Source organism: Monopterus albus, unplaced genomic scaffold (genome assembly GCF_001952655.1).
Source record: "Monopterus albus unplaced genomic scaffold, M_albus_1.0 scaffold244.1, whole genome shotgun sequence".
NCBI lineage: Eukaryota > Metazoa > Chordata > Actinopteri > Synbranchiformes > Synbranchidae > Monopterus > Monopterus albus.
In genome coordinates this window covers 324,033-339,721 of record NW_018128124.1, presented here as the reverse complement: position 1 = coordinate 339,721, position 15,689 = coordinate 324,033, and the positions used below count along the sequence as shown (strand labels likewise).

At 39.4% G+C, this 15,689-nt stretch overlaps 1 protein-coding gene across 3 annotated transcripts in view; it reads right to left on the bottom strand.

The window, feature by feature from the left end:
• Nucleotides 1-9,494: 9,494 nt before the first annotated feature.
• Nucleotides 9,495-15,689, bottom strand: part of npm1b (nucleophosmin 1b) — a 16,102-nt gene continuing 9,907 nt past the window's right edge. For 2 of the 3 annotated variants that reach the window (XM_020620634.1, XM_020620635.1), the window contains exons 9-11: nucleotides 12,938-13,033; nucleotides 12,773-12,847; nucleotides 9,495-11,660 (exon numbers count right to left, since the gene is read on the bottom strand). In XM_020620634.1, coding sequence (XP_020476290.1) covers nucleotides 11,607-11,660; nucleotides 12,773-12,847; nucleotides 12,938-13,033 — 225 coding nt within the window. In that variant the 3' untranslated portion in view covers nucleotides 9,495-11,606. The remainder of the gene's footprint in view (nucleotides 11,661-12,772; nucleotides 12,848-12,937; nucleotides 13,034-15,689) is intronic. The other variant, XR_002276632.1, reaches the window with a different exon arrangement.

Below are 15,689 nucleotides of genomic sequence, written 5' to 3'. Positions count from 1 at the left end.
AGTTCATGACCATAGGTGAGAGTCGGAACGTAGATTGACCAGTTAATCGAGAGCTTCGCCTTACAGCTCAGCTCCTTCTTCACCACGACGGATCGGTACATCGACCGCATTACTGCAGAAGCTGCACCGATCCGCCTGTCAATCTCCCGTTCCATCCTTCCCTCACTTGTGAACAAGACCCCAAGATACTTGAACTCCTCCACTTGAGGCAGGAACTCTTGGTAATATCCTAGTTCTGCATTTTCCTCTTCAGTGAAGGTTTAATAACAGGTTTATGCAACTGTTAATTCTTATTCTGATGCAATCTTTGTACCTGTAGTCTCTTTTATCCTATTTATATAAACATATATCTGAAATAAAGACTGTAGTCGAAAAAAGGCAGTTTTATTAATTTTTGTTTTTATGAAAGTCGGTGGTTGTCACGTTTTTCTTGTTAAAATTATGCAGAGAATATACAATGGAAGCTGGAAAGGATGTCAAGTGAGACAACATGCAAAGTGCATAATGGCCTTTCAGAGCTCGGGGGCTTACGTCATTACAGATATCAACTTGTTGAAGTTTGGGGACTGACAAATTACCTTGTTGAACAGTACTGGTTTGAGTGAGGCATGTCTGTCAACTACCTGGTAAACATGCTGCCTAAGGCTGCTGTTGGACTGATCATGGACCAGTAAAGTAAGTGTGAAACTATTGTCCAGTGCATATTTGGTATCTTCATACCTTTGTTATTGTATTTCTATCAATACAATAACAAGTAACTCACTATTTATTTACTGGCATCTTGGGATACGGTGACATCCATCAGAAAGAAGACCCTTTTTAACCCTGCACACCAAATATACCGGTTACACACCAGTAATTAATGATTTGTTTGAAATACTGTTCATCGCTACATGGAACAGCACTTACCTGGAACTGATATTTCTATTCAAGGAGAAACTGAGTTGTGTTAAGTGTCCATCTATTCATCCACCATCAACTTATGGTTCTGGGCTGAGTCAAGCTTAGGAAGGTAGCCCAGTCACTTCATGAAGGGGCACTCTTAGGTGGTCTGGTTTGATAAAGGCAGCAGAAATACAAATTTATAGATCTACTGATTTAGATCATACCCTGGCATAATGTTTTCAGCAGAGTGGGAGCAATGTGTCAGCCCAGTCATTGGAGAACCTTGGTATCCTTCTCTAAATCACCACCTCAGTCGAGCAGTTCACAGGCACTGTCCAGACCTCAACACAACTCTGGAAAATCATGTCAACCAAGACAGCCTTCCGATGTCAGAAAATTCTCTTCTATTGTTGCCACTGCAGAGCCTTTGGACTGCCTCAGTGACCTCTTCCAGAGAGATGCACAAATCCTTACCTGAGATTTCGCACTGTGCTTTGCTCATAAAGGCCAACTGACCAAGTTCAGGAGTTCCTTCTAAGTCATCTTATAGTTTGGCAGAACTCCAGTGACTTGGTAGTATCAGGTAATGCACACACAGCATTCTGAACATAAGCCTGACAAGCCATCTCTACAGTAAAGGTTTTGAAATTGTCCCATCTGGATTCAAGGTCTCCAACTTCCCCCAGGATGCAGTTGAAGACCTTGTCAACAGGGGCCTTGGCCACATATAGGGGCTGTTGCATAGAGACTCATTCTCTGGGGAAAACCTCACCACAGCAGCACTGAACCAGAACAACTCCTGGAAAGGAAAGGAGCTAGTCTCCTAACTAGCAGTTTGGCCCCAGAGCCAGTGGTGCTGCTCTTTCACATGACTTGCTCACCACCAGAAAAGTGACTTACCACACCCCAAGAGGCAGTTTTCAAAGAGAAATCTTTGAATCCCTCTTAGTCTGTCTCATCACCTGGGGCCAATTTGCCTCAGGACATCCTTACCAAGATTTGATGTCATGAATTTTTTGACAAGTGGGCAAAAATCTTGCAGTCTTCTAAAGGGTAGATGTTGGATTTACAAGGCACATGAAACATGAAGCATGTTACATGTTACATGTACCGAGACATGGTGAGGGTTACATCATTATGACTTGGTATGCTGTGGCAGGCTGGCATGCATTTATAAGCAAGGATGATATCCTACAGCTGAGGTGGGTGCAGTTAAGTCCTTGTCCCTCTCAATTCTTTCCAGTCTAAACTTAAATTGGACTTACTGTGCTTAGGGGTCAGCATTAAAAACATCTTATGATGAGCTTTGTGATGGTGCAATATGTCCAAACATTGTAAAAACAAACAGTGTCATAGAGGAATTGTCAGCACACTGAACATTTTTAGAATACCAGATTATCTGAAAAAAGCTGATCTGCAAAATTACATTACTGTATCACTCTAGCTCACTGAATTCAACCTTTACTTTTTCAGTATATGTCCAGACAGCTGTCACAGCCACTATTTAGCCAAATAGCAACAAAAAAATTAAAGGCAGTTTTCCAAATTCAAAATGCAAGGATAATATGAGAAAGATGAATATGTGAGAGATAAGGTCACAGAACAAAGTCTAAGAGAGTTCCATTTAGCAATGCCCAGCACTCAAACTCCCCCAGATCTGAGCTGAGAATCTCTCTGAAGCCTTTCCTCTGCATTAGAGGAAAAAACCTCTGAGTTTGTGGGCAGAGGAATGCAGCTCACATCTTTGCCATAGCAGCCGTAGAGGTAATGTGCTCGCGTGTTGGCGCTTGTTGAGGTGTGTGCACCTCCCTCTTCTGTATTAATAACCGCATGTCCTATTGCTGTACCAACTGGGCTGTGTTTTACTGGACCAGGGTTTGGTTACGGGAAGATAGATGATGAACTCCCCCACCTCTTCCTCTAATTTACACAATTACTTCCCCCAATGTCTGTTTTGCTGAAGTGTTCCCTGAATGAACAACCCTTGCACACCCTCACCCTGTCATCTCCCACAGTCCCCATGCCAAGAGCAGACATCAGCAAAAAAAAAAAAAAACTAACTAAATTCTACAACAGACCGCAGAGACTTCATTTATCACTGAGAATGCAGATATTTGGATCTGGACTGGAGCAGTTAAAATACAGTATATCATGATAGTGCCACACACTTATAACTCCTGACAGGAAAAGTGTTCGCTTTTTTTGTGAAGAAATATGTTTACATAAGCATATCACCCATGACAATTGACTTATACATAGAAGGAATTGTTAATAAGATAGATTCAACTGTCAAAATCGTGGCATGAAAGAGAAAACCACTGGTGTTGACAATGATGGCTTCCTTTCTGTTTAATATAAACATACCAGCATGATCACTTCTCCCCCCAGGGCAAAGTCATTGTTCCACTCTGAAAGCTCTCTGTGAATGCTTGAAATGTTCCCTTGTTATTTTTTTCCTCTGCTAGTTTATTTGCTTGTATCCAGGTGATGTGCCAACCTGTCACATCAAGCAAGACAGACTTATTTCCTCTGCACAAAGGTCAAAACAATCGTCATGGGAGGGATGGGCGTGTGTACTTTTTTTGGGGGGGGGATAGAAGACACTAAGTAGTTTTAGTTTGACATGTTAAGTAGAAACTAACCCCGGAAGCAGATAGTATCAACAACATGCTCACTCAAACACACCTATGACAGAAATTCTGACATTTTGGCAGAAAAGTCTATGATTTTTTATTTTAGTTTTTTTAGAAAATACATTTTTATCACAAACTGCAGCTGCAAAGTAAATAATTTGATCATTTTAACATTTGGCATATTGGTGTATAAAATTCAATTCATCTGGTTTGTCCATGGGCATGATGAGGTTAATCACAAAGAAAAATGAACATCCACCTGTCCAAATCATGTTATGCAGCATTACGTTGCTTTTTCTGCACATCTGCATGTCACATTTTGCTGGATTTCTGATCTTGCTCCATCTTAATAACAGTTATCACCAATAGTGACCACATGTATTAATCACATAACTAATATATAGTACTGGCATGCTATCAACACAGGTTTAGATGTGCTTAAAATCACACATCCCTCTGGGTCATGAGGAAAAAAAAACAGGGCGGAAATGTACATGCCTGCAGAGACATGACCTTACATTTCTTTCCACCAGAGATGACATATGAAAATACTGTCCTCAATTAGATGTCCTGAAGGTAAACCTTAGAAAGACAATTTGACTGATATGTAATTTCACATGATTTCAAGAACTTCTCATATATTTCAAAACCTCACTAAAACAAATGGTGACATTTAAAAATCACAATGATTAGAGTAGTTGTACTTGCCATTTCTGTGTTAAACTATCAAAACTGGAGCTGTAAAATGCAGACTGAGGTGTTGAGAGTAGGGTGATAGAGTTGGTCTGACAGCAGTGTTAGCATTCCCAAATGCAGTTTAAACAACAGTGTAGGATGAGGTTGCATAATCTGTACCTCAGATTCATGGAAAAAGTGCCTGGTCTTTGAGAGATATACTGACACTTCCAAGATGTCTGGAGAGAGGCCTGTGGAGTAACACTCTTGGCAGCAACACGAGTGATTTTATCAAATAGAATTTGTAGTTTGATTGATACTAGTTGCTACAAGCCATACTAACAAAGAAGGTGATGAAGCAGTGACAACACATCTGCCTTTTAATGTGGATTTGAGAGTTTGTTTCTGCAGCCATATCTCAACACATTTTTAAATCTAAATATCTGTTGTCCAAAATGCAGTGGGTTTTGACCTTTGAAACTTAAAGTGATTTTAAATGCATGTCAATTTAGGGCACCCTATGGAGTTTTTGACCTCTTGCAGCAGTGTAATGCTTGTATGACTGGGTCCACAATTTGTTGTCATTGGTTTCAGGCTATTGTATTGATCAGCCCTTAGTGGCTTCTGACATGGCAAGAAATGCAAAGGCAGTGCAGAAGACTGCAAGCCAGCAAACATGGGGGTAAAAAATATATAGAAATTAGATTTGCAAAAGTTTGGGGAATAAGGAAAGAAAGGTTAGGCTAGATTTTGGTTTGCAACACCTGATGTAAACATAACCTCTATGTGTTTATATGAACTCATCACAGGAGAGCTTTAATTTGAAATGGGATTTTAACTGGTAGACTGTCGCACTTAGAAGTTGAGAGTCTGAACATTTACTGGAGTTCAACCAGTATCCATTAAACCTTCATAAAGACCCCATATAGTCACATAGGGAGCAAAAATATCTGGGTTGATGTATATTTTTGGGTTTCATCTGCCAAAAACAATGTCTTTTGCAGATTCGAGCATTACATTTGCATATTTTCATGCATAAGTGTTCAGTGTTCTGCAAAGGATTCTGTCATGGCTCACTGACCAGGTAAATCCAAATGAAAGCTGTGACATGTTATTGCTTTTATTAATTAAATCCACTACCAACATGACATGGGAAAAAAGAAATAGCTAACAAAATGGATGAGTTGTGTTAGACAGGATGCAAATGCATTTCTGTTGGCAAGGGTAGAAAGAAAAGAGTTTGTTTTGTGATGAAGTGGGAAGAACTGTTGTGGACATTTTCTTTGTCCTCTTATCTATCATGGTATAACATTGCTGCACTTTAACTTAAACTTCCTTGGAAGGTGGATCTCACGCTTTGCTCAGGTTTTGTATTTTAGTCCAGACAGATTTTTTTTTCTTCAGATTAGCATCTACTGTGAGTCACTTGTATAGCATGACGTGCAAGTTTGTATTTGCTTTTACAGGTTGGTTGAAATAGCCTGAGCCTATTAGATATTATCTACTGTACCCCTTTTACCTACTTATAAGCAGAGTTGTGAAAACAATTATTTGTGTGTGATCATTTCTGGTTTGTGGCACTGTCTCTCTTTAAAGTTGAGATGGACACAACACTCATAGGGTTGCAACTTTTCAAGTCATAATTTGCAAGAGTTTCATCAAGAGGGTCCAACAAATTGACCATATCACTCCCATCATCATCTCCTCTCAATGGCAGATCTGACTGTTTGGCTATAAAGTGTTAAATGGCTCTGGCTCCTTCTTATTTTGCAGAACTTGTCTCCATATCACAATATCAGAGACCTGAGACAACATTAAGCACATTTACTCATTAGCCTTTAACTGTTCCTAATTTAACCCCCTCAGGTATAGGCCTACTGCAGAAATGCTGGGAGGACTGTAAATCTAGAGCTTTATTCTTAGCTTTACTATTTTTTTCTTTTTAGTTTGCATCTGTGTACTGTAAAAAATTTTTATCAAAAGCCGTGTTGTGTGTGCGCTACAGCACATGAATAAAGGCAAAAAAACCAAAACAAAAAACACCCAAATCATGTTTGTGCTAAAATACATCTGAACAGCACAAACGATTCAACATGAATGAAAGATTATTTAATCCATCCACCTACACACACACACAATCTCAGGCTACAGGATAAGGGAGATGTTTGCACAGGCTGCAGCACAAACTGCCGGCCCTGTACTTCATACACTCACTCTTCAATAAAGGGCAAAAACACAATACACTTGTCTTTCTAAATGAACAAATGCACATAAGATGGAGAGCTCATCCTCAAAGGGAGCCAGCTGTCAGGACTGTCCTGTCCCGTATTGTATGATGGCTGGATTAGAGAAAATGGCGACAGTGCCGTCATACACTGTGTGGTCTAACACTAACAGAATAAAAGCAACTATTAGAGAATCAGTTCACCAAATTCACAAAATATGTATTTCCAAACTTGCCTCTGGTGGTATCCACTGAGTTCATGTTTCCATTTGGCTTTTAAACGTTTTCATTAGAGCTACACTTCACAATGAAGAAAGTCCCATGAGACCTGTTGACAGTTTGTTCTGTGGACTTTGTGAGGGACAATCAAGAATGAACATTTTTGTCATTCTCTAATTTAATTTGTCAACAATTGGAGCACCGTACAAGAAATTCCATTGGGATATCTGTAGAAGAGAATTAGTTTCTTGGTGTTTGGTTTAGGAAATTTGTGTAAACCAACTGAAAAATATATTCAATCAAGAACACGTAGGAAATACACACTCAATGTTGCCTTTTGCTTCCTCATCTTAGTTCCTTCTGTCCCATTACAGGACCTACAACCTTTTCCTCACCTGTTTCTACAAGGAACTTCTACTTTACACGGAGTCATCTGCAGCTTAGATAGCCTTTCATCCTGGAATCTTCGACCTCACTGATGTTCATTTCATTGATAGTGAAAGTTGGTTGCTCAAGTGGAATCAATCTAAACTCTACAAGTGACCACAATACTAAAATGTTCTCTCCTCTATATGTATGCTTTGGGATTTGGTGTATGTTTGCGTCAGTACCTCCAGGCTGGTTCAGTCAAACCTTGGACTGGAATTCAAGTGAACCACAAAGGGGGAATTTCCACGTGCCTTTCAGTCATCTTACTTGGAACATAAAATTGTGTGTCATCCCATGGCTGCATCCGCTACTGCTCCTCACTTCCTCATGGCTGTGGGGCAAAAACTGTTCAGCTGACAGCGAAGCAATGCCTGACTCACACACAGGTAAAGGCTTAATCAGTTTTTATCATTATGGAGTCTGACTTTGAAGTTAACACCTGGACTTCACTGCCACCCAGTGGTGACGACAAAGATGGATGATAATTACAATTAAATAGGAAAAAGGATATTGTACTGTAGGATTATGATTGGGGGTGGGACTAAATTCTGCTCCTGTATAAGATCTTCAATAACCCCATTTCAGCTGATAATACTGTGAACATCACCAGTTCACATCTCATTGGGTGGCCAGAATTTTGGTTTGCAGTGAACTTTTTACAGTTCTGATTCATAACATTAAAAATGATCAATGATCACCTGAATGCAACCCCGGATAAAGAGAATGCAGCATATTTCACACTGACAGACACACTGCCAAAGAAAATACTCTCAGTAAACCCAGGGGACAAACATAGTATATAATGAGATTCACAGATTTGCACTTAAAACTACTCTCTCCTATTTAAAATATAAATCCAACAACAATGCTGGTTGGACCTTAAAAGCACAGAAACCAGGCAGCAAAAGGTCCTTGTCAACTCATATTGGTAATGTTTGTCTTTCATAACTATACTTCTAGTCCATTCTTCTTAGACTGGACATCATTTCATTATATCTGTTAATGCTGAAATAGCAAGAGAGAGGACAAATAGATTCTGATAAACTAATATTTTATACTGGTCTACAGGTAAAGAACTTCCAAAGATGTGATCCAAATCCAACCTGGATTCACTTTATTGCAGGTATGTAAAAAAAACAAAATAAAAAACAAAAGACGGTTATGCCCATCTCAACAAAACGTGAACGAAGGAATATTCGCCATCCGTGCATGAGCTAATCAATAAAGTTTGACTATATGGACAAACATTTTCTTTCAATACATGTTGAGCCTATTGTATCATCTACTCGTTCAAACTGAAGAGGCTTCTCACGAAATACTGATTTTAGGTACACAAATACAAGGCAATATGATAAGGAAAACACAGAGCTGTCATTGGATTAATGACGTATAACTCTCCAAACTTCTTTATCCTGATAAAATACTACTGGGGAAAAAATTTTTACCAAACTCTGGCTGCACTGAAACTGGTTTAAAACAAAGCTTGATCAAGAAAAAACAAAAAGGAATGACTGGTTATGTGCCAGAGTTTATCAGTTTAATTACACAAGGGAAGGACTACTGCAAGGCCAAGGTTCAACTTGATTTTTGTTATAAGTGAAATGATTAAAAAGTCCCAAGCATGCTGTACACACAGTTATCAACAAAAGTAAACAGCCGAGTTAAAATGAAACACTTAGAAAAAATGTAAAAAGGGGTTTAAACTCAACATAAAACATTTCAGTACCAATCTAGAACACATTTCAAATAAAGATCATGACAACAAATTCAAATCGTAAAACCAGCTATTAGCAAGGGTGAATTAAGCATACACGAAATAACTGCTCAGCTGCCATACATGAAAATAAAAGCAAGAAATGCATTTACATAACATTTCATTACGCATGATAAAAGCAAAGTATTAAAATCATTACTCTGTTATGAACTTGAGTAAAGCAAAATCTTAGGTCTGGCAGCCTGCTCCTACTAGGACCTTGCTATATTTAGATTCAGGTAAATTATTAGGGTAATTTCTATTACCTAAATTAGTTGAAGATGTAAGGTTTACAGCTGAGGAATTTCAAATACCCTTTACACATATCAGAAAAGGCTGAACCAAGCAATTTGAATGGTTAAGGACAGCATTCATAAAAGACATTATCCAGAATCATAAACACATTACAAGCACATGAGAAAGTATGTGTATGCTTAATGTGATCAGAGTGCCAATATACAAGTGCATAAATAATTAATGGGGTTTTGTTGATCAAGTTGATGCTCTGTTACTCTGAACCATTTTCTGACATAATTATGTTGTAATAAATGACTCGTGTTAATTATTGTTATTGTGTCAATCTGTTTTTCGTGCATTAGAGTTTGTTGAAATTAAAAGTTAAAATGGTCAGTCTTTCTCAGTTGTCTTTATAAGTTGATGTTTACATTTTCAGTGGTACAGTAGTGAAAGGCGCGTAGATACTGGCACACAAGCCGAGAGTGCCCTCTCGCGGCTCTCAGTGTGAAAATAACGAACATGTGAAATTTCAATCTACGGTAATATTTAAAAAAAAACATACATAAGTCGCTCCGGAGTATACGTCGCAGGACCAGCCAAACCATGAAAAAAAGTGCGACTTATAGTCCGGAAAATACGGTACTTCTAGGTCTAGTTACTAATCTGTTCACTCTGTTTTTACCTTTTGCACATTCCATGTAAAACACATTTTAGTCAGATCATCTGTGTTGGTTTTATAGAGCTCATAATCTCCTTAAGAGTGTCTTGTGCACTACACTCACAGCTTATGGCAGGTGTTAATGAGCTTGATATGAATTCACACTCCTATAAAATGTTAAAACAGCCCCAAGTAGAAGGTTTGTAATACTGGCAGGTTCTGACAGTATAGGTGGTCAACGGATCCCTGATCTCATTCTGAAAAGCCAGGTATTTCTAGTAAATCACAAGATGAAACATTTCTTGTTTTCTCAACAGATTAACCAGTAAATATGTAACCATAGCAAGGTTATAACTGCACACGCCAGACAAAATCATAGTATAATCTGTAAGCAAGTTAAAAGTACTTTGTGAAGCCAGAGAGAACCTAAAATAACAAAACACTTGTCACTGGTTGATGACAGAAGATTGTCAGAAGAACTGTCACTCTATCTGCCATCTAAACCATTCTTGACCATACTGTTCAAATTCACACAAAATGGGACTCTGATTTATCTCAGTTTACAGTAAAGACATTTAAAGGCACATTCTGCAATATCCCCTACAGCAACATTGATGTAAACAAGGACACACACTGTCACAGATGCTAAGCACCTGAAACCAGGCTCAGCCAGTAACAGAGCAGCAGAACCAGCAGTTTCAAACCAGTAAGATGCCAATGTCGCCATCTATGGGCAAGGAAAGAAATAGCTTCTGTAATCTGACAGTTAATCCACCAATATAATTGCTTTTAACATCCTTAGGAGTGTTCATTGTTAAGGGCAGAGGGATTAAGTAAGGCTAGAGATGAGAAACTCATAGGGTTTGTCAGGATGACACCCCATCTATGTTGCTACTGCTGCCATCTTTTTCTGCCAAGATCTCAGTATTAACAATTGCGTAACCTCCTTGATTGTTACCAGTTTGTCATGCAAAAGCAGAAGTCACAAAGAAGATACTCTATTTTTGCTCAATGAAAGGTCCTGAGGTCCTAATCTTCCACCTAGTAGATATACTTCTAAATCCTACAGATAAACACAAAGCGTGCAAGTCTGTGAGCAATGATGTTGTTTACATGTAAATAATGGAAAAAGTAAATATGTCAGCAGCTTTACACCACCTGCAGGTACTGAATGTTACAGCTGCAGTTTTCATTTTTATAGCCAGTGTTTGATTTATAAACTGCTCATAAAGATTAAGGGAACACTTAATCATCACAGGATAACACTAAGTCAGTTCAACTTCAGGGATATTAATTTGTCCATTTAGGAAGCACAAGTGTTTACAAATCACTTTCACCTGCATTGGTGCAAATGAAAGTGACAACAGGTGCAATGGAGAGGCAAAAGCAAGACAACCAAATGGTTTTGCATGTGGTGGCCACAGACAAATGCTCCTTCCTTTCCTTCCTGAGTGATTCTTCTCAGATTTTGAGTTTTGCCAGTGTCCTTGTCACTACTGGTAGCATGAGGCAGTACCTGCAGCCCATCAGCCTTGTAGAGTTCTAAAAATGCAGGTGACAACATTTGTTTTGAGCAGGCGTTAAAACATTTTCAAATTTCATCAGCTATTTTATTCTGTAGAGAAGCAAAACAGACATCTGCAGGTCCTAGTTGGTGGTGCTATTACATTACTTATAGGTGGCGCAAAGTGTTTTACATCTTAAAAAAAAAAAAAAACCCAATGACACCTGAATCAATAACAGCTTTACCCATTTTTCATCGCTGATTTCTTCTGTTCAGTCCAAGTCATAGTCATGTTGACATGATAAGGCTGAGTAGAAAATCTTGCTGACTGTGCCTTTAAATGTCTTGCAGGATGCAAAAGTTAGAAATGCATCAAAGTACAAGGTTTGTTACTTCTTCTCAATCTTCAGTGTTTGTACAAAACTCCAGAGGTCCTTAACTACCTAAGGAAAGCGTGGAGAGGAGAGAGAGAGGGAAAAACAGACATTATAAATGATACAAATGAAGTGCTATACAGTACGAGACATGACACTTTTACTACAACATGCTTTTGTGTGTCTTGCCTATGGGAACAGTGAGTTTAGATGGGGCTGTCAGGGAACGACGAGAGGCTGGGTGGGGGCAGCAGTACATACCAGAGTATATGACTAGGTGCTCCAGGTCTGACAGATCTCAGCCTTGGCTGATGAAACCAAAGCACTTCCACAGATGTTTTTACACACTGAGATCAACAAGCTCTCCTCAACCCAACACCACCCCCACTCTTTTCCTTGTCCGCCCAGCCCTCTCTCCACTCTAAAGAGCTTTCACCTGCTCTCATAACTGTACAGCCAACATTTTAATCACAAATGAATACTTGAATAGCCCCTTCTAGCAAATGCTTTGATACCAAAAACACAGCATTACTATGAGACACACTGCCTAGAATCATTTAGTCTGTGGTGATAATCTCAAGGTTTTGGGGTGATTCATTCACTGAATTCAAAACACAGTGCAGGAACTGTTGTTCATCTTCTGAAATGACAAGGTGCATTAAAAAGATTTAAGTCCTGCATTTAGAAAAACCTTCTCTTGGGGCTGGTCAAAGGCCTTGACTGTGAAAGAGACTGGTACCATCCACATACCACCAGTCCCTTCATTAAGGCTACAAAAGACACACACGTCAGTAAATCACAGAGAAAGAGTTTGCTTTGGCAGGTGTACTCCCATTCTCAGGAGAGCCCGCTCACACAAAATGATTATAATTCAAAGAAAACACTGTGCTGAAGAGACACTGAGCCATAGTGGACAGTGTAAGGTATGAGGACAGTGTGAAGAACAATAATGCATTCTGGAGTATCTCTCATGGAGAAGAACTCTTCAAGCTAAAATAAAAGGTTAGTGTAGATTGTAGATGTGCCTGTGGAACAGATATTTCGAGAAACCTGTCCGTAAACATCTCCCCCTGAGCCGAATGTCTCAGACTAAATGCACAACAGACCACTCTCAGACTCCTAGTTATCAGGGGTCTCAGTCAATATGCACAGACTATATCAAAGAACTTGTGACTACTTACTTTTTTGTCTGAGATTTTAAAAGAGCTCTTCACGAAATTCTCAAACTTCTGTTCCGTCTTAGGTAGTGGTTTTCCCTGATGAAAAAGATCATTAAATTGTCAGCTTAACCAAGTGTCAGACATTCAGTTAAGTGGTCGTTTGCAAAAAGAGGATGACAGTCTTACCTCCTTGGCTGCTGTAGACAACTTGCTCTTAATCTCAGTCAGAGAGGGAGATTTAGATGGGCCAGCCTGGGGTTTGTCTTTTCCTGGGGCAGGTGTCTTGAAAAATATATCAACTAGATAAGAAACACTAATTGATGTGTCAAATAGAGAGAGAATTATAGGGTTGTAAATAAAAAGATAGCTTCATATTATGCCACAATACTTCTTCTTTTACTCAGGTTAAGCTCTTGCTATTGCCTTTTATTTGCCTGTGTTCTCAATTGAACATAACACAAAACAGCTAAGTCTAACATTTTGGTGATGAACTCATTAGATGACCAACGGGCCAGTCGGGGCTGCAGCGCTGCTGTGGCCTATTTAGTCTAGATCTGTGTTTACAAGCTTGGTGTGGGCAGCCGGCTGGAAGAAGATAAGAGCATTAAAAAGGACAACAAATTATAGGCTAACTGCACAATCTTTTTCATAAATATGTCATTTACAAATTGTGTTTTTATGGCTTACAAGCAGAAGAGGGCAAGCCCCAACTTTGCAATAAGCAATGGAGACTGTTTCACGTACACGTTTCAATCTGAACAACCACCTTCCAAAACAATAAATGATTATTTTTTTTGTTCAGCATTTATTTAAAACAACACTGTCGCAAGGGACACTAAGGTGACATCACGGAAGGTATTTTGCCCACCGTCTGTTTTTGAAGAGGAGAGCAGCGTGAGCACTAAACCAGCAGGCCCACAGGGGTGTCTAGACGGGGGCAGCCTGGACGACCTCAGTTAGGTGCCTAAATGTTACACAACAACGCGCACACACACACACCATACTCCGTGATTACATGCTACCCAAGCCACAGAGCCTGTCCCTACATGCAAAGCCAGCGTGGAATCCAGTGAAAATGCAGGGTCTCATTGACAGCAACTCTTTTTACCAAGCAAGTCAAAAAACAGGAAAACCCCAGGAGGGGGTGGGGGGTGTCTGTTTGTTTGGTGTTTAAAATGAACGCTACACCATTCTGCACTGTGGTTTCATGGGCAGAGAACGGCATTGATCCTTTTAGGCTCTGGGTCTCTACTGGAAATGGCAGGTCTGGTATCACTGATTTCAGCTAATCCATACTGGTTTTTATTGACATCGCTCCAATCTCTATCTTATCATTTAAGAAAAAATATTTTGAAAGCAAAAACTACCCACATTTTAATTTAGTGTCACAACCATTGATTTATCATAAATGACCTGCAATTGTGCCATTTGTTTTAATTAGAAAAAAAAAAAACAAGAATGAAAACAGATATCATACCGTGCCATTCATAAATTGAAAGCTTATGTTGAATGTGCAGTTTAACCACAGTTGTTAACAGCAGCTCCAGCCTGCTGCATTGTACAGATGTATAGTTTGCCTCAGACCACTGTGCACGGTCTTGAGCCTGAGAAGCTGAGAGGGTAGGCAGAAGCGCAGTAGGCCAAGACTGCACATTCAGGAATAAGTAAGTGGAATCAAACAGCAGGTTTCTTAACACCTTCTACTTCTCATACATTTATAACTGGTTCAAATTCAGAGCCATATCTAATGGTAAGGGTCTTTGAATAAAAGCAATAAACACACTTTGCGGGTTACTACTTGGTACTTCAAACACCTTTGGCGCAATTTTGGGCTTTGAAAACCAAAACCTTGAAAACCACCACTTGAAATTAAAAACAGGTGGAATTCTTTCCTCACTTAAGAGGGCTGCATTTTATAGCACAAAAAAAAAAAACTTTGATGCATGCATACCACAATACCAAAAAAAACAAAAAACAAAACACTGCTGGATCCCAGCCAGACAATTGCATTTATTATTTACGGGCAGCTCTCTACCTCCCAAGTCCAGCTGTGCATCTGATAAACACACGAAGCCAAAAAGCTTTTTCATGTTGGCCAGACACTGATTACAGATGCCACGAGACATGGAACTTAATAACAAGCACGGTATAATTTGATGCAATCTGTCTTCAATCCAGAGCAAACACATGGTTGTGACACCTTTGCACATTAGGTCTATTCAACAATGGCAATTGTCATTTTGTTAGAATGAGAGCATTGGAGGCCCATGTCTGGGGGAAACATCAGGTCACTGGGAACTATAACTTGTATATGCAAGCACATGGGTTGGTTTTTCAGACATTTCTTCATGCACAACAGGTCCAGTTGGTTAAGTCATGGGAGTGAACATCCTTAAACTCACAGGAACAATAAACAAGCAACAACAAGACAGGCATATGGTGTAACATGTCCATCGCTCACTGTAACTGTCCAAAAACTGGTTTCATTTAGTATGTGAGTTTATGTCTGTTACTAATATGAGTTGGTGCTGCCACTGAGATGTGAATGAGATGTTGAATTAACAGAGGTGAAAGCATCTAAGAAATGTATTGCTTTAAAACTGTGTTTAGTTGAAAGAGCGCTGTTCTAGGTGAACTTTATTTTGAAGGGCAGTATATGTCAACCATGTGACTAGAGCTGAGTAAGGGGGCGCCACTATGGCATTATGGGACAGAGACAACATGGACAAAGAGGAGGGACATACAGCCCCAAAGTTATTATTCTACACATGGTTCTAGAGGCACAAACTGTAAAATTTACTTTATATGTTGGATTTGTGCTTAATGTTGTTTGTGCCTCTGCTTGGACAGTGTTATGCAGGAGTGCATTTATCCAAGTTCAGCACAGCTCACTTTGCTAACTAGATACAAGTTCGTTAGTGAACACTAGTTTAAAACT